The following is a 16,246-nucleotide window of genomic DNA, read 5'->3' as shown; positions in this document are numbered from 1 at the left end:
GGAAACTTCCATTGCGTAATGACGAAAAGGTTGCCCGGGAGCAAACATGCTCTCGTCGATACCTTGATGCCTGATACTCCTACTCTGTTGGGATCTCGGATATTTCATACTGCGGGCCCGGGTTGAGCCGTACAGTAGTTAACATTTACACCTTCAAACCAAGGCGTCAATCGTCTATCACGTGTAGTGCTCGCATTCGCCATCATGCGTGTACTCACGTGACTTGGCTGACCTGGTGTCTCCGGGCTCCGAGCTCCTCGACAAGCTTCCCCGAGCTTGGTAGGCGTGTGAAATCATAGACCGTCAACCATCCATCGCTCAGCCGTTTACCTGCTATCATCATCCCTATATCCGAACGTTCCTTCGATTCTTGGGCGCTTGGAGAATACCGTGAACTCTTCGTTGTCTCCGGTTCACCGTCTCGCCTGACATCATCATGAACAGTAGCAGTGACCCCGAGAGAGACCAGGCGCTCGAGGACTACAAGAGAAGCCTGCTGGAGTTGCGGGAATGGGAGGCCAAACTGAAGTCTCTGCGGATGGGGATCAAGGATTTACAGAGAGAATTCGACATCTCTGAAGAGAACATCAAGGCCCTGCAGAGCGTTGGTCAGATCATTGGGGAGGTGCTGAAACAGCTCGACGAGGAGAGATGTAGGTCTACCTTGGCTCATTGTGTCCTTGAGAAGAGAGACTTGGGACTCGTTGCGAACGTTGCTGGCTATGAATCTGCCGGCCTTTTTCTATACAAGAGCTGACCTCTATAGTCATTGTCAAGGCGTCCTCGGGACCTCGATATGTTGTCGGTTGCCGCTCCAAGGTCGATAAGGCGAAGCTGAAGCAGGGTACCCGGGTTGCCCTGGATATGACTACATTGACGATTATGCGGATGCTGCCCAGAGAGGTCGATCCGTTGGTATACAATATGTCGCTGGAGGACCCGGGTCAGATCAACTTTGCAGGCATCGGTGGTCTAAATGACCAAATCCGTGAGCTACGTGAGGTGATCGAATTGCCGTTGAAGAACCCCGAACTGTTCCAACGAGTGGGTATCAAGCCGCCCAAGGGTGTCTTGCTCTACGGTCCCCCAGGTACGGGTAAGACGCTCCTGGCACGAGCTGTCGCAAGCTCAATGGAAACCAACTTCTTGAAAGGTATGCATATCAAAGACATGGGGATCGTCGCGCCTGCTAATGCTCTCCTTACCCAGTGGTGTCATCTGCTATTGTCGATAAGTATATTGGTGAATCCGCACGGCTGATACGAGAGATGTTCGGATACGCCAAGGAGCACGAGCCCTGCATCATTTTCATGGACGAAATCGACGCCATCGGAGGACGACGTTTCTCTGAGGGTACCTCCGCGGATCGAGAAATTCAACGAACATTGATGGAGCTGCTCAATCAGCTGGACGGCTTTGATTATTTGGGCAAGACTAAGATCATCATGGCCACGAATCGGCCGGACACCCTAGACCCAGCTCTATTGCGTGCTGGCCGTCTGGACCGGAAGATCGAGATCCCCTTGCCCAATGAGGTTGGTCGTCTCGAGATCCTGAAGATCCACTCTAGCACTGTCAAGATGGACGGGGAGATCGATTTCGAGAGCGTGGTGAAGATGAGTGACGGCCTCAATGGTGCCGATCTTCGCAACGTTGTCACCGAAGCGTAAGTGGCTATCCCAGCTTATTACTTTGCTCGAATCAATGCAGTGATCTCCAGACTGACTGTGATCTAGTGGTCTATTTGCAATCAAGGACTACCGCGATGCGATTAATCAGGATGATTTCAACCGGGCTGTGCGGAAGGTGGCTGAGGCGAAGAAGCTGGAGGGCAAGCTTGAATACCAGAAGTTGTAAATTCATTTCGAGGCATGGTTTTACGTCGGACTTAGCCGTCATGTTTTAGAATCCTGTTTAAATTCACTACACGGTCCGCCGACATTGATTCTGGATAATGTAACTCTAGATCAAATATCTTCTTCGCACTCAGAATCTTAATGGGATACGCGGTTTAGTGTGTGTATCCTACTCGACTTTGGTGGAGTGATATGGAATAAGTTACTAGTAGCTCCACATAGTCCGGAACACAGACCCTGGAATGGAACCCTGGCTGGGGAAAAGAGATGTCCAGTACAAATGTCATCGAGATGATGCTGTACAGTGTACAGATAACTTTACTTACTATGAGGTCTTACTACTCCATAGCTGGAGCAGCATGGGGAATGAACGCCAAGGCGGACTGAGGCCCCGAAATACTCATACGTTGCTTGATTACGAGTGACTTTACGGAGTACTCATAATACGTACCCTGACCGAACCGGGAAGGGGGGGGGGGAGGGGAGGAAGGGGGGGATCTGCATCCTTGACCCGAAAGTCGGAGACGTTACACGCGTCCAGGCCATCCTCACCATTAATTACTTTAATTTATTAAGTTCACGTTGATATAACCGTTTCAGTTTCAGCCTACCCGACACATCTGGACACTTGTTCTTCACCTGATTGCTTGATATGGTAGACGAAATCTAACCACCTCTCTATTCAATTATTGACCCTCACTTTCTTTCTCTCTCTCTCTCTCTCTTTCTCTATCCCACCTCTGCTCGATCAAATTGGACTAAACTATTTACCGATATTGGTCAATCGTCACGGACCCTCTCCCCCGTGTAGCACGGGTGGAATTCTTGGTTGGTTGGTAAACTGTCTCATTCTTGCTTCCTCTTCATGAGCCCACAACCTGTTATCTATAATACATATCATTGTCTCGTGCTTCAAGCATCTTGCTGACTGGTACATGTGCACTTGTTGCATGTGCTCACTGTCTAGAGCTTCCAAGCACTTTACCAATCGACTCGGTTGCCTGCCTTGCTAGCCCATTGCCATCTCTTCATTCATCTGGAGCATAGCGAACAAAACACACTGTAACCAGCTGTGACGATATTGAATCATTGTTTCGGATCAAACAGACTCAGACCGTGGGGTAGTGTTTATTATTACCACATTTCAGGCTCGGGTAGAGAGAGAAAGAGAGGACAGATATAGTATTTTAGTAGCAAAGGCCTTGGCGGGTCGGTAATGGTCATGGCTTTTCAGGCCCCGCGGAGCAATCCCTCTTTTCCCTCCCAACAACCATTCGAGAACAATCACTGGCGTGCGAGTCGAAGTCCCGGGTCTAATGGGTTGCCTGGGTATGGGTTTTCTCCGTCTGCGACCACTACCATCAACCTGAACACTCCGATCGCCGGCGATCGCACCCTCCCGATGTATAAAGACAAGCCGTATTTCGCCCCGCGGCGCACAGGGCCCCGGGCGCGGCGAAGGAAGACCATATACGGTGGATTGTGCCTGTTGGCGCTTTTTCTATGGTGGTACTACTCGGGTTCATCAACCCGGTCGCAGTCGAAGATCCACCATGACACTCCCGACCCGGCGAAGGGCGAAGAGCTTTGGAAATGGCTGCAGACCCTCGACGACTCCGAACCAACATATGATGGGCACAGCGCAGCTTCAAAGCACATTGATTGGGACACGAGGCGGGAAAGGGTTCGCGACGCGTTCATTGTCAGCTGGGATGGTTATGAGAGCAATGCCTGGGGTAAGTTCTACAGGGCTCACGAAACCTACCTGCTCCGTCCTGCTAACGTGGTATCCCTGGGGTGGTTGTTTCTGCTGAGCAGGTTACGACGAGTATCACCCAATTTCAAAGGATGGCCGGCATATGGTCGCCGGGGGTATGGGGTGGATAATTGTGGATGCGCTGGACACGTTGATGATTATGAATTTGACATCACGGGTGCAGCACGCCCGCAGCTGGATCCACAACTCACTGCAGTATAATCAAAACCATGATGTGAACACCTTCGAAACCACCATTCGCATGCTCGGTGGCCTGCTATCCGCCCATTATCTCTCGACTACTTACCCGGATCTTGCCCCCATTAACGACGACGATGCAGGAGCACCGGGAGAGGATCTGTATATCGAGAAAGCGACCGATCTGGCCGACCGGCTCTTGGGCGCTTTTGAATCTACCACGGGCATCCCTTACTCGAGCATAAACTTGAATACCTCGACGGGTATTCCCTCTTATATCGACGATGGCGCGGCCTCCACGGCTGAAGCGACTACTGTTCAGCTAGAGTTCAAATACCTAGCTAAATTGACAGGCGAGGCGGAGTATTGGCGCTCTGTTGAGAAGGTCATGGAAGTCATTGACGCGCAGAAAAGGCAGGATGGCCTGCTTCCAATCTATGTTTCCCCGGAAACTGGTCAATTCAAGGGCGAGAATATTCGTCTCGGTAGCAGAGGCGACTCCTACTACGGTATGGTGCCTCAAGAATACACGTCCAACCTGCTATGCTCGAACTGACACGCCGACCAGAATATCTTATCAAGCAGTACCTACAGACTTCGGAACAGGAGCCAATCTACAAGGAGATGTGGGATGAAGCTCTACTTGGCATGCGTAAGCACCTGCTTACTTACTCGCAAAACGCCCGCTTGACAGTGCTCGGGGAGCGACCTCACGGCCTTGACGGCACTTTGTCCCCCAAGATGGACCACTTGGTCTGCTTCCTTCCCGGAACGATCGCCCTTGGAGCGACCGGGGGACAACCGCTCTCTGAGGCGCGCAAGTCTCCCAACTGGGGCCAACGACAACAGGAAGAAATGCGCCTGGCGCGAGAACTGACCAGAACCTGCTGGGCCACGTACCTAGTCACTGAGACCGGCCTCGCCCCGGAAATCACCTACTTCAAAGTCGACGACCCCCGAGTCATGGAGGCAGACATGTACCCGGATTCGACGGCCGTTACTGGCAGAAACGACCAGCCAGTCTCGTCACCAGGCGACCTCCCTCTCCTTTCGAAGCCTTTGTACCCAATCCCTGGCCGATCTGACCCGAACGACCCATCTACCAAAACCTGGCTTGATGACCTTGAAATCCAGCGGATGGACCGGCATAACCTCCAACGGCCCGAGACTGTGGAATCCCTCTTTTACATGTACCGGATTACTGGAGATGACACTTACCGGCACTGGGGCTGGGAGATGTTCAAGTCTTTCATCAAATACACCGCTGTCGTGGAGACAGACGGCCTCGATCACGAAACAGGCGACAAACCACTGGCCGCTGGAGGATCGGGTCGCATCACTGGATTCACCTCTCTCTCGAATGCGAAATCCCTTCCTGTGACGACCAGGGACAATATGGAGAGTTTTTGGATGGCGGAGACGCTCAAGTATTTTTACCTACTGTTCTCCGATCGGGAGTTCATCTCGTTGGAGGACAATGTCTTCAACACCGAGGCGCATCCCTTCCCTCGTTTCAAGCCCACCGGGGAGTTGAAGACGGGGTGGACGAGGAAGAGTCGCACGACGGAGGAGAGTCAGACGATGGAGCATCTAGCTCAGATGTAATTTTTTTTCTACTTGTTGTGGTAACTTGCTTGGCGATTCTGTATAGTTTGAATATCCCAAATTTCATACTTTTTGACCGCTTGCATCGTGGTTTCGAAACTTGCTTATGGTCTTGTAGATCCAATACGAAAGAGGGACCATTTTTCACAGCTCACTACACCAACCACCACCCAGTCCTTGAGATTTACTCCAACTTGAGGCCCCGCTGTACAGCAGCGTCAATCAGTCGCTTATATCCCCGTACAGCCTCTTCGAGTTGCCCGACTGTGATTGCCTCATCATCCCCGTGCGCAACATGAATGCTTCCCGGCCCATATAGGTATCGCTTCACTTTCTCCGAGACCTTCAGGTTCGGCACATCCGTGCCGTAATTCACGGTCATCACCTCAAAGCCCGGGACATCGGTATCCAAGTCCTGGGGCGGATACCCTCCGCTGTACACCTCGAAATCACAGTAGACGCTCTCATCTCCGTTGGTGGCATCCTTGACCGCTTGCGCGACGACCTTCCTCGCGTCGTCCGGGGTACCCTCGGCCAGGCGAATGGCGACCTCCGCCCGCGCCTTGGCGGGGACCACATTGGCCGCGACGCCCGCATCGACGCGACCGATGTTCACCGTCGTCCGGCCATATTTGGGGCTGGCGGGCAGGCCGCCTTCCTCGGCGGGGATCTCGCCGAGCACATCCAGCCGGGACAGCGCGGGCAGGAGCGCGGATACGGCACTCCGGCCGAGCCACGGGTAGCCGGAGTGGGCGGCCTGGCCGGTCGCCACGAGCGGGAACTCGAGCATGCCCTTGTGGCCGGAGACGAGCGCCAGCTCGGTGGGCTCCCCGAAGATGACGGTGTGGAAGGGCGACGGGTCCGTCGGGTTGAGCGGCGACTCGGAGAAGACGCGCATCCCCAGGCCGCCGACCTCCTCGTCGACCACAAAGAGAAGCCCCAGGCTGGCCCCGGGTTGCTCCTTCAGGGTCTCGAGGACGGCGAAGATCTGCGCGGCGATGCTCGCTTTGGCGTCGACGGTGCCGCGGCCGGCGAGGGTCAGGGAGGACCGATTGCCGGGGTCGTGGTCATGGAGGGTGTAGGGGAGGAACGGCGGCACCGTGTCGATGTGGCTGGTGAGAAGGATCTCGGGCCGGTCCTGCGAGGGCGAGGCGGACGGGTAGGCGAAGATATTGAATCGGTTCTTGTCGGTGGTCGGGTCCGTTCCCTGGCTGCCGGCGGGGACGTGTTGCTTGATCACCGTGAAATTGTGCGTTTCGAGAAAGTCGGCGATGAAGAGCCCGACGGCGGTTTCGTTGCCAGACACCGAGGGGATTTGGACGAGGTTGCGGTGGAACGAAAGGAAGAGGGAGGCATCGATGATGTCCGAGGGGTCAGTAGTGAGCGATAAGGGTGATTGTTGAGGCGGTGCTGCTGCGGCAAGGCCAGCAGCTGCTAGCAGAAGGGGAATGGGAATTTTCATGTCTATTGAAGCTGGGGAAGATGGTGAACGATAGCTATCATCGCTGAGCGAGGTAGGAGGGAGTCAATTGAGAAGTGGGGAATGAATATGGAGGGTCACGGTGGAAGAAGGAAACTGAGGTTTTTGGGTCTAGTTCTTGTACTGTACTACGCTAAGTAGCTAGTAGCTAGTAACTTATCTAGTAACTAAGTTAGTAGCTAGTAACTGAATTAGTCGTATCAGTATGAAGCTAAGGATGAAGGATGGTGAGGAGACACTGGAGATAAGCCGATAACCAGCCGATGCAGGCATAGATCCAAGTCACGTGGATGATTATGATTGACCTTCCTGGTCTGGAATAGTGTCGCATGGTATCATCGAGATCATCATCGAGATCATCCGGACCAGAGAAGACATGCAGCACAGTTTGAGGAAAGCACGCTTCAATGAAAACTGAACTGAAGATGAAAAGGATCAAAATGTATGTTGCTTCAAGACCCTTGCTTTTTATCATGTTAACAAGGACATTTTGCTGACTGAGTTGGCCATTTCGAATTGATCAACCATCAACCATCCTTGATCAATTCACATGTGTAGACCTGTGGTCCGTGGATAAGCCATGACGTAAATTTCCCAACAAATGACTTCTTCGCCTTGCAATAGCCGAGATGGGCTCCAATCCAGCTCAAGGACCAATCGAACATTCATTCATTCCTCTTTGCATCAGGGCTCAGGGCCCGGATGCTAACCCGATCATCTGGACCGTGGACACATGGCGCCAAGATCCCTTGCTCGCGGAAACGCGCCGTTCTTCCACCCGTTCGTCTGGCATTCTCCATCGGGCAAAATCAACTTGAACCAAGGTTCATTGGGTGGACCAAAATCCAGAGAGTGAGTGAGCCCTGAGCACCGAGCAGGGATCCAGCCGGTTGGCGCTGGGCCCTGTGGATCTGACGTCGGCACCAGCTGGATGATTGTGACTCGTGAGAGTCAATGATGATTGAGCTTTTCGGCCATGCCCACAATAACCCACAACAACCCACAACGAACTACTCGCGTAGTAGTCCGCACTGTACAAGTTACAAGAGTACAAGTAGTACTACGATTACCCATAGAAGTCGGGTCTAGTCTACCTCGCTGCCTCACATGCCAACAAGCAAGCTAATTTAGCAGCCCCCAGACCCCGAAATCGGGACCAGATCGGAGCATAGACTAGGTCTCAGAAGATGGAAATTAGAGAAATGGCGGAGGGGAAGGGGGCCGGCCACAATCACATACTCCGTACAATGTAGTGAACCGAGGCAAGTGACGAAACAGGCTGTAATTCACCGCAGGGAAAATCTGAGGGACAGAGAAAGACAGAAAGGGAAGTGGAAACATTGCACTGGCCACAGCCAAAGTGCCAACTAGCTCGTCTTTCCTTTCCACCTGCTGACTGACTGGTTGATTGAAACTGGTCGGGATGTCAAAGGTCTGTGTGATAGGTTATGGTACTTTCGGCATACTTCCCTCTTCTCCAGTCGTGACTGGAGGGGAATGATGATGGGGCAAAACGGGGAAGAGGAAGCAGAAGAGGAAATAGAAGAGAAAGCAGAAGAGGAAGCGGAAGAGGAAGGGATCACACAAATATTTTGGAGCGCGACAGAACAAAAGAATCCACCAGCCACTGGGGTACATTGGTACCTTGTGTCCAGTTGGCATTAGATAGGGTCGCGCTGTGTTGGACCAGTCGAGTCGGTCAGAGTCTAGACTCTACCTCACACCCATTCTCCTCTTTCTCTTCGTCCGTCGGCGGCGTCGATCTCCCTTTCACAACGATGCGCTGCCGCCGTTGAAACGTATCTGAGGGAGTCTCAGACAGCTGGAGGACAAGATAGATAGATCATTTGATCGTTGATCGATCTATCAGTCCTTTTCCAGGTAAAGTTACAGGTACCAGGAAGGTTAAAGTACTTGTCCTTGTACCTGAAATCTTATTCACAGATTTCCTCAGGAACAAACAACGAGGCAACAACCTTCTTTCCCTTTCCGCGGAGTAGTTATTCGACCGTGTCTCTTCTCCGGCGCCAGGATGACGGGAGAAGCCCAGAGAACAAGGGCGAGAGCCGTGGGGGAGAAAAAGCCGGATCCATGGGCTCGCTTACTGCGGAGCGAGATGGAGCATGCTGCAATTGCACAATCTGAAAGCACAGTACGGAGTACAGTCCGGAGTACTCAGCTCAGTACCTGATGAAATCTCTAGATAAAAAAATCTTCTCTGCTCACTATGGTGTGTGCTTCAGTTCTGTATAATCTCGCTCTCTCTTTCCCTCGTTGGCTTTTTTTTTTTTTGGCTAGTTTCAATCTTGTGATTAGTTATAAGTACTTTCTGTCAGTGACGATTCACCCCCTCCCGGTCATGATAATGCAGAAAAACCCTGAGGCTGGCCTGTCAGATAGCTGGATCAACTATGCATGAAAAATTCTTCCATGGAGACATCAGAGAGCTTGGCCACTCAAAGTGCCAGTGACAATGCGGCTTGTCTCTCGATCCATGGTTTTTGACTGGAGCCGAAGGCAAAAATGTCGTAAAGGTTGATTCTTAGGAAAGCAAGAGAAGGGGGAAAAGAAGAGAAAAAAAAATTTTTAAGAAAAAGAAGAAAAAAAGAAAGTACTCCGTATAGACGGAGGAATAGACTAAAGACTGTTAAGTATGACAAGAGGCAAGATGACTGGTGATTTGGTGGTTAGAATATCCATCAACCCTTCTGGAATTGATTGATCCGGTGGATTTTATTGTGATTAAGTGGTTACTTAATACTATTATTTTTAGTAGATGGTAACTGTGTGTAGTTTAGTTGTAGAACTCTGATTCATTATTGAATCCATATTTTGTTAGAAACTTTTCAATTCAGAAGACATTTTGTCTGTGCTTTTTCCTCTCTGATAATTATTATAGTCACTGTTGCTGTTATTCCTCATCCATCTCCAATTCTCCCCTCCTCCTCCCTCCCCTCCCCAACATTGTTGTTTCCCTCAGTTTCTTCCTTTCTGACTCCTCTTTCTTCATTCCTCCTCTACTCCCTTCTTCTTTCCCCCTCTTCTGGACTGTTTCCCGCTTCCTCCCACCTTTAATTAACGGAAGGATTCTGTTCCTGGCCCTCTTTCTCTCACCGCAAACCACCACCTTCCCCCCCCCTCCTCCCCTCCTCCAACACCCGCCGATTGCCGGCAGCCTACACTTGGCTGTTTCCGCCGTGCTTTTTTGGGCTTCACCCAACCACCCTCTCTCATCCTCGGCCACTTGTTCGTCATTCGTGTGTCGTGACAGGCTCCACGTCGGTCATTGCCTTTCGTTCTCAACATCCTTTACATCAATCACTGCATCTTCGTTCCCCATTTCCCATCTCGCCCGACTATCCGACTATTCGCCTCTAGTGGCCAGGCCCTGTCATTTCAACCAAATTCAACAAAAGTCGCATCGTGACAGGCAGACAAACAAACTGTTCGGCCTCATCTCGACCTACTTACCTGTTGATTCGTCAATTCTACCCAGGTGTTGGTGTGGAAGTCATCTCGACTCATCGCAATCTATTCCACCGCCGCGCCACGTCTTCTACCAGTAGTGAGCCAAGTCCATCAGCCAGAGCCCCGTCCTGACCTCTCGCCGTGCCTCGGGGGATTCAACGTTTACTTTTGCTCTGGTTCCCGCTCTTTCTTCTATCTTCTCTTTCGGCCTGGCATATCGTGCGCAATTGGAACAAACAATTTAGTTCGGGCACCACTCCTCGGATGATGTTTTGTCGGGTCTCATATTGACTCCATTTTCTCCCCTGCGTTCCGCGTCGTCACTCCTCACCTCCGTGTTGCCCTACACTGGCACGTGAAGTGGAAGCCTCACCATCGCCTTTCTCGTGCTCGCTCTTCTCGCTCAGTCACCGCTCGGTCTCATCACCCTGGTGGTTCCTGTCCATCGATTATGTTCAAACCCGTCCAGTTCCTCGACACTCGGTGGTGCGACAGTTCTGAAACCATGGCAGAATCGTGTTCTTCATTTCGCCAGCCCCAGTCGCCCTTGACCACCACCTCTTCTACCCCCGTTTCACCCGCCGTGTCTCTTTTTTCGGCCAAAGGCCACACGCGTTTTTCCAGCTCCGTCTCGTCGTTGGTATCGTTCCCAGGGCACGGAACCTCCATGGAGAGTAATTCGCGCAATGCTTTGATGGGCGTAAAGGAAGAGCCCTGTGGGGAACGACCCCGCGATCTCGAGGAGGAATATTTCCGTATGTCATTGCCCTTGCGCCAGCCCCGTAGCCGCCCGACAGTTGTTCCCGCGTTACCATCCCAAATTGCTGATAGGATTGAGTTAACTTTTCCCTCTTTCCACAGAGCACTTCGATCAAGGGCTGTCTGTGGTCGAAGACTCCGGCTTCGAGTCGTTTGACCCGGCTGACAGCTACGACCTGACAGATGCTGGCATGGACTTGAATCAATCGCCCAGGAACCAATGCTCCGACAGCATCTCAACCAAGGGCCTTTCCCGTATTGGCTCCCGGATATCCACCATCTCCACGATGTGGAAATCCAAACGGGCCTCAGATGGAGTTGATGGGGCAGATGCATTCGCAACGCACCTGCGTTCCCGGACCAACTCAGCATCGTCAGCCATCGTTAGCCCCGTGACAGGCTCGTTTAGCCGCGTCAGCTCCATTCAAGTGCCACCATCCCCAGCCCGGACCATTTTTGAGGAGGAACTCAGCGAGTCTGGCACGCAGCCAATTGATATTGTCCGCTCGAGCAGATACAGTCAAGACGATTCGGGTCCGCAGGCAACAACCCCATTACTTCCACCTTTTATGGGGGATGAACCATCCTACCCTGCCGTCTCTCGTGTTCACTCCCCATTGCAATCACCTTCTGTGGCTGATATGACTGACGATGGCTCGAACAATCCCACTGTGTTGGACAGGCGATTGGCAGGCTTGCCGTCACCGCCTCTATCTTCGAAGCCGTCCGTCGCCTCTTTTAGTCGTCCGCGTGCCAGCACGGCCCGGACAGTGTCGGGGGATGCGCCCCCATTCACCCTCTCAGATCCTAATGATGAATGGGTGAACAAATTGGGACACGCCAACTTCACTATCCAGCCTGAGCCTTATATGCCCGAAGTGATCGACGTGGATTCCCTTCAGCAGCTGCGCACCAACTGGGATCTTGCGCAATGCAATTTCGCTCGCCATCTTGTGCGGACAGGGGAACACTATGGTATTACCTCAACAATCTACAAGCTGACTGAGGAAAAATGGGAGGTGATCAATCGCGAGTGGAAGAGTCATCATGGAGCAATGCTTTCTCACCTAAGAGGTACAGAAGGAGTGCGACTAGATTTGGTCCGTTCGCACTGTGACCCTTGCCATCCGGTCAAATTACCGCGCTTGCATGACGACAAGTTTCCCGAACTAGGCGACGGCGAGATCGTCGGACCGATGAAGATCGCCCCCGCCGTCAGCGGTTCAGGCCTTTGTCGAAGCCGCTCGCTCAAACGCAACCTTTTCAAATTTTTCCAGGATCTCGTGATTCGGTCCTGATCCTTCACTTAATGACCACAAACTCTACTACGGGAGGATTCGATGTACAACATCTGACGAATGCTACGCCTCTTGAACGATCCGCTCGATTCAGCGCGTGATGACTAATGCATATGATTTCTTTGCGTCTCTGCCTATGACTCTGTGATCCAATAATGATGCTTGATGACCTGTTTTTGTACCTGTGACTACTGTCTTATAGAGTGCAGTTCATTCCTTGATGTTTAATTGACCGAAACCCCCGATTCTACTTGTTAATCTGTGCCCTTCCGGCTATTGCCTCAGACCAATATGGAACGGTCGTGCTGTACTGCGCCTGCCGCCACGTTATTACTTTGTATGCATATGCATGGCTTTTGCGATTCATGTCTTGTTCATGGTGTCAGGTTTCTTGCCTTGCTGGCGAAAGCCACATAAAGTGCTAATAGGCATGACAAGAGCGGTGGCAGGTTATTCCTGGCTACCGAACTCTTCGGTCCGCAGGACAGGATGTGTGGCAGGAGGACCATACTAAAAGAACAAAGTACATGTTCTGAAATGAACCAAAGAAACGGAAAATAGTTGAGATACCAAGGGGGAGGGCTCGGTATTGCAGCATTTGCGCCTTATACCCTTGAGACATACATTTTAAAACGATTTGTTTCTCCCAGAAAAGTCCACATAGCCATATCCTCACACTTACACAGATAGAATTCGATTGGATGCAATTTTTGACATCGGAGGGGTACGCTTTCGCAAAGGAAACAAAACATGTTCATATTTTTGTACATATAAATAGTGTATTGACATTTATATTCACGATAGCTGCAAACCTCCTACCCTCCCAGGATTCCCTGGAACCGCTATACAAGTCTCTTGATCCTCGCTGCTGGGAAGATGTCTGCAGATACAAAGCCAGCAGTTGATGGGGGCGGGGACGGTGGCTTTGCCGGAACAAAAAAACCGACCAAGCCCGAGCAAAACCCATACAACGAACGACTGAGTGACTGCAGCGCAATGCCTCGTGATAAAGCTGTTTATCACTGTTTACACCCAGTACTGGCTCCAAAGACGCTTTGCTTCCTCATCTCCCCGGAACTGGAACTCTACCCGAATGATATCTTTGAAACCCTCGTCCATGGAAGGCTCCTTGAAACGACGAAGGAAGTCCCCGAAGGCGATACCGGGAAGAAGGGTACGGGATTCCGGATTCTGCAGTGCCCGTATGTGGGCGAGATGGTCAGTTATGATTCTAATTTCGTGGTTTTTCTGGGAAAGAAAGAGAGGGATAGGTGGGGGAGGGAGGGAGGGGGATTCGAATGAGGACAGGTGCGGGGTGCACCATGGCAAAATTGGAATCAACATGGAGGATCAACAGAAAGAGTGAGGTTCCAAAATTTCATGGAGAACTGGGGAGGGGGTGGTGGTGGGAGGAAAGTGAGGGCTTGGGGCAAGGGAAAGGCAGCTCAGACAGCTCAGACAGCTCAGACAGCTCAATGAGGGTAGATACACGTGATATGAGATAGACAAGCCAATCTCATAGTCGGCAGTATGCTAGAACCAAACAGGAACCTGTTTCAGCTGATAGATAGCTACTTGTGAGGTGCTGAGTGTCTTGTACCCTGTACGCTCCGAAGAAAGCGAGCGAATGACGTAAAGAACACTGGAAGTCATCCAGATGTGCAACGTACCAGGGATAGGTTAGCGGCACGGACCGCATTGTTATGCCGGCAGAGGGTCGGGGAAGCAGTGAAATATACGCAGCGAATCGGCACCTTGAACTCCCTAGCCACTGCAACCCACTGGGCTCTCGTCTCTGCGTCGGCATTGGTATTATCTGTGTAGAGTATGGCATGCCGCCAAAAAGTCAACGAGTCATCCAATTGACGCCCTCCACGGTCTGCTGGGTCTGGTGCAAACATTGCGACGTGGGCGGGCCAGAGAGAGGGTTTGGAGCAGTAACGAGGGTGTGGGCTGGATGATTGCGAAATGTCCGCGTAACATGCGAGAGGGTTGAGCGACAAGAAAAGGGTCGGGGTGTGCTGTACGTACCAACCACCACAGACTTTCCGGCTGCAAGGTGTTCCTTTGCCACTTTTATGCACTTAGGGCGCTATCGCAAACGATCGGTTGGTCAGTTTCCTTGTTGATATGGACTTTCTTCGTATACATCCATCTGACACTGCAGGAAGGGCCCTGATTGCTTTTTCTTGGAGGTGCTCTGACTCATCTGCCCGAATCTCATTGGAGTATGCAAATTGACAAATGCAGACAGACGAAAGTGAAGTCAACTCGGACAAGGTAAAAGAGGATAGACGTACAGTTTTGAGGAGGTCTTGGTTGACTCGTTCGTAGTTCAAGGGTTCTAAATAGTCCCAGTAGAACGTTGACTTGCCCGCTCCCGGGCTGCCGCAGAAGATCACCAATTCAAGTGGGCTCTCTCCGGAAAAGGGAGGCGACACTGCTTCGTCCGTTATTGAATATCGAAGATAGACCCGTGGCGGGTTCACAATCATCCTACATGAGATGACATACCATCGTCACCAGGAGCTTCTTGCAGATACGTGGACGGGTCGAACGGTTCCACGAGTGGTTCTGGATCAGCGTCCAGGAAAAATTCCTCGGGGGTCTTGAAGGACAGTCCAGCATTGATAGCGAACCCACTTCAGCCGCCGTTAGCGAGGGAAAGGAATATGCTCGGTTTCTGGCTCACCGATCTACTTGCGAGTGGTCTCTCGGCCGTCCAGCGGCATCGCCAACAAAAACAGAATGGCGGAGGTCGACACCAGAAATGTCAAAGTCGTAATCGTCTAGGAACTCTGTCCACAGTCCTGTTCTGGGTTTCCGGTAACCATCATCTTCTGTGGCAGCGTAGACGCTCATTGGGATATCCAGTTGCTTCATAACGGCAGCAGCTCTTTCCTTGAAGTTTGTAAGACTTTTGGAGTCGCCGTTGCCCACCTTGGTCTCCTTTTTCAAGCTGATCTTTTTCTGGTTCGTTATGACGATCACATAATATCTTCGAAATCAGCAACTGGAGACTATTTGTAACAATGGAAGAGCTTCCGCCATTTCATCACATACCCCTTCTCATTTAACTCTCTGAGTTTGGTCGGCACCGTACTATGCCACCACTTCCAGTCTGCTGAGCTTTTAGGAAATGTGTTTCCTGATGCTGTGGACACCAGGGTCGAGTCCTGCGATGATGCGTCGGTTAGCATGGGGAGAGGGTTCCCTCATTGTGAACTGAGTCCAGTCTCACGACCCTTACCAGATCAAAGGCAGCGACTTTGGGCTTTTCGGCCGTCTGTTTGCGCTCGGCTTCAGCGACATACTTACCTATTATGGCGCTGTTGTTCACCACGCGCCAAGTGATCTGCTCGGGTTTCTTTTGTGAAGCAGGGGTGAAAAACGAGGACACAGCTCTCTCTATAATGGCGTCAGATAAGACCCCGAGCAATATCTGGTCGATATGAAGTTCCAGGCCTGAATCTGCACAATGATCTTGACTTACTAGTGATGGTGGATTCCACCTTTCGCTTGACCGGAGGCGGAGAGATGGCGCGACTGGGGGACGCTGCTCGTTTGGTGGCCCCAGCACCGGCCATTCTGAGATGCTGCAGGCGGGGGATAATCTTGATGGTGATTTTGCTTTTATAATAGGCGTTGAGCGACACGGACGAACTGAATGGGCACCTGATGATTGGGAGAGTGTGCCTGGTTCAATGCACGAGTCGAAAAGTGGAAGGGAGACGCGCGGGTACACGCGAAAAGCCATCACGAAGTCACATGCTCAAATGTAGAATTGCGGGAATCACCAAAGCCGATCAGTGCAGCCGCCAAAGAC

General features: G+C 51.7%; 5 protein-coding genes across 5 annotated transcripts; 3 read left to right on the top strand and 2 right to left on the bottom strand.

Moving 5' to 3' along the window:
- Positions 1-281: 281 nt before the first annotated feature.
- rpt4 (proteasome regulatory particle base subunit RPT4) lies at positions 282-1,926 on the top strand. Its single transcript, XM_040950809.1, has 4 exons — positions 282-653; positions 767-1,153; positions 1,210-1,666; positions 1,737-1,926. Exons 1-4 carry the CDS (start codon positions 437-439, stop codon positions 1,855-1,857), a joined length of 1,182 nt encoding a protein of 393 aa, XP_040806447.1. The 5' UTR covers positions 282-436; the 3' UTR covers positions 1,858-1,926.
- Positions 1,927-2,823: 897 nt separating this feature from the next.
- BO72DRAFT_91734 (glycoside hydrolase family 47 protein) lies at positions 2,824-5,507 on the top strand. Its single transcript, XM_040950808.1, has 3 exons — positions 2,824-3,592; positions 3,675-4,319; positions 4,379-5,507. The coding sequence occupies exons 1-3, from the start codon at positions 3,073-3,075 to the stop codon at positions 5,413-5,415; spliced, it is 2,202 nt and encodes a 733-aa protein (XP_040806446.1). The 5' UTR covers positions 2,824-3,072; the 3' UTR covers positions 5,416-5,507.
- BO72DRAFT_443894 (M20 family metallopeptidase) lies at positions 5,322-7,111 on the bottom strand. The gene has a single exon (XM_040943687.1). The coding sequence runs from the start codon at positions 6,875-6,877 to the stop codon at positions 5,600-5,602; it is 1,278 nt and encodes a 425-aa protein (XP_040806445.1). The 5' UTR covers positions 6,878-7,111; the 3' UTR covers positions 5,322-5,599.
- A 3,527-nt stretch (positions 7,112-10,638) lies between these two features.
- On the top strand, positions 10,639-12,595 carry BO72DRAFT_91629 (uncharacterized protein). The gene is made up of 2 exons (XM_040950807.1): positions 10,639-11,118; positions 11,225-12,595. Exons 1-2 carry the CDS (start codon positions 10,815-10,817, stop codon positions 12,418-12,420), a joined length of 1,500 nt encoding a protein of 499 aa, XP_040806444.1. The 5' UTR covers positions 10,639-10,814; the 3' UTR covers positions 12,421-12,595.
- Positions 12,596-13,204: 609 nt separating this feature from the next.
- BO72DRAFT_443889 (putative DNA 3'-phosphatase Tpp1) lies at positions 13,205-16,113 on the bottom strand. The gene is made up of 9 exons (XM_040943686.1): positions 15,914-16,113; positions 15,671-15,828; positions 15,484-15,596; positions 15,113-15,418; positions 14,935-15,062; positions 14,721-14,860; positions 14,452-14,512; positions 14,091-14,236; positions 13,205-13,611 (listed from the first exon to the last, which is right to left on the bottom strand). The coding sequence occupies exons 1-9, from the start codon at positions 16,005-16,007 to the stop codon at positions 13,447-13,449; spliced, it is 1,311 nt and encodes a 436-aa protein (XP_040806443.1). The 5' UTR covers positions 16,008-16,113; the 3' UTR covers positions 13,205-13,446.
- Positions 16,114-16,246: the final 133 nt, after the last annotated feature.

This window comes from Aspergillus fijiensis (genome assembly GCF_003184825.1).
Source record: "Aspergillus fijiensis CBS 313.89 unplaced genomic scaffold BO72scaffold_2, whole genome shotgun sequence".
NCBI lineage: Eukaryota > Fungi > Ascomycota > Eurotiomycetes > Eurotiales > Aspergillaceae > Aspergillus > Aspergillus fijiensis.
Note: the sequence above shows the minus strand (reverse complement) of the source record. Positions and strands in the feature narration are given on the sequence as shown.

Bases quoted from the DNA above. Each gene is read 5' to 3' on its own strand.
- rpt4 (XM_040950809.1), top strand. From the start codon at position 437: ATGAACAGTAGCAGTGACCCCGAGAGAGACCAGGCGCTCGAGGACTAC. The intron at 654-766 runs GTAGGTCTACCT...TGACCTCTATAG, and splicing joins ACAGCTCGACGAGGAGAGAT to TCATTGTCAAGGCGTCCTCG. The intron at 1,154-1,209 runs GTATGCATATCA...CTCCTTACCCAG, and splicing joins GGAAACCAACTTCTTGAAAG to TGGTGTCATCTGCTATTGTC.
- BO72DRAFT_91734 (XM_040950808.1), top strand. From the start codon at position 3,073: ATGGTCATGGCTTTTCAGGCCCCGCGGAGCAATCCCTCTTTTCCCTCC. The intron at 3,593-3,674 runs GTAAGTTCTACA...TCTGCTGAGCAG, and splicing joins TTATGAGAGCAATGCCTGGG to GTTACGACGAGTATCACCCA. The intron at 4,320-4,378 runs GTATGGTGCCTC...CACGCCGACCAG, and splicing joins CAGAGGCGACTCCTACTACG to AATATCTTATCAAGCAGTAC.
- BO72DRAFT_443894 (XM_040943687.1), bottom strand. From the start codon at position 6,877: ATGAAAATTCCCATTCCCCTTCTGCTAGCAGCTGCTGGCCTTGCCGCA.
- BO72DRAFT_91629 (XM_040950807.1), top strand. From the start codon at position 10,815: ATGTTCAAACCCGTCCAGTTCCTCGACACTCGGTGGTGCGACAGTTCT. The intron at 11,119-11,224 runs GTATGTCATTGC...CTCTTTCCACAG, and splicing joins TCTCGAGGAGGAATATTTCC to AGCACTTCGATCAAGGGCTG.
- BO72DRAFT_443889 (XM_040943686.1), bottom strand. From the start codon at position 16,007: ATGGCCGGTGCTGGGGCCACCAAACGAGCAGCGTCCCCCAGTCGCGCC. The intron at 14,861-14,934 runs GTATGTCATCTC...CGGACGAAGCAG, and splicing joins AGAAGCTCCTGGTGACGATG to TGTCGCCTCCCTTTTCCGGA. The intron at 14,513-14,720 runs GTACGTCTATCC...CGTTTGCGATAG, and splicing joins ACCAAGACCTCCTCAAAACT to CGCCCTAAGTGCATAAAAGT.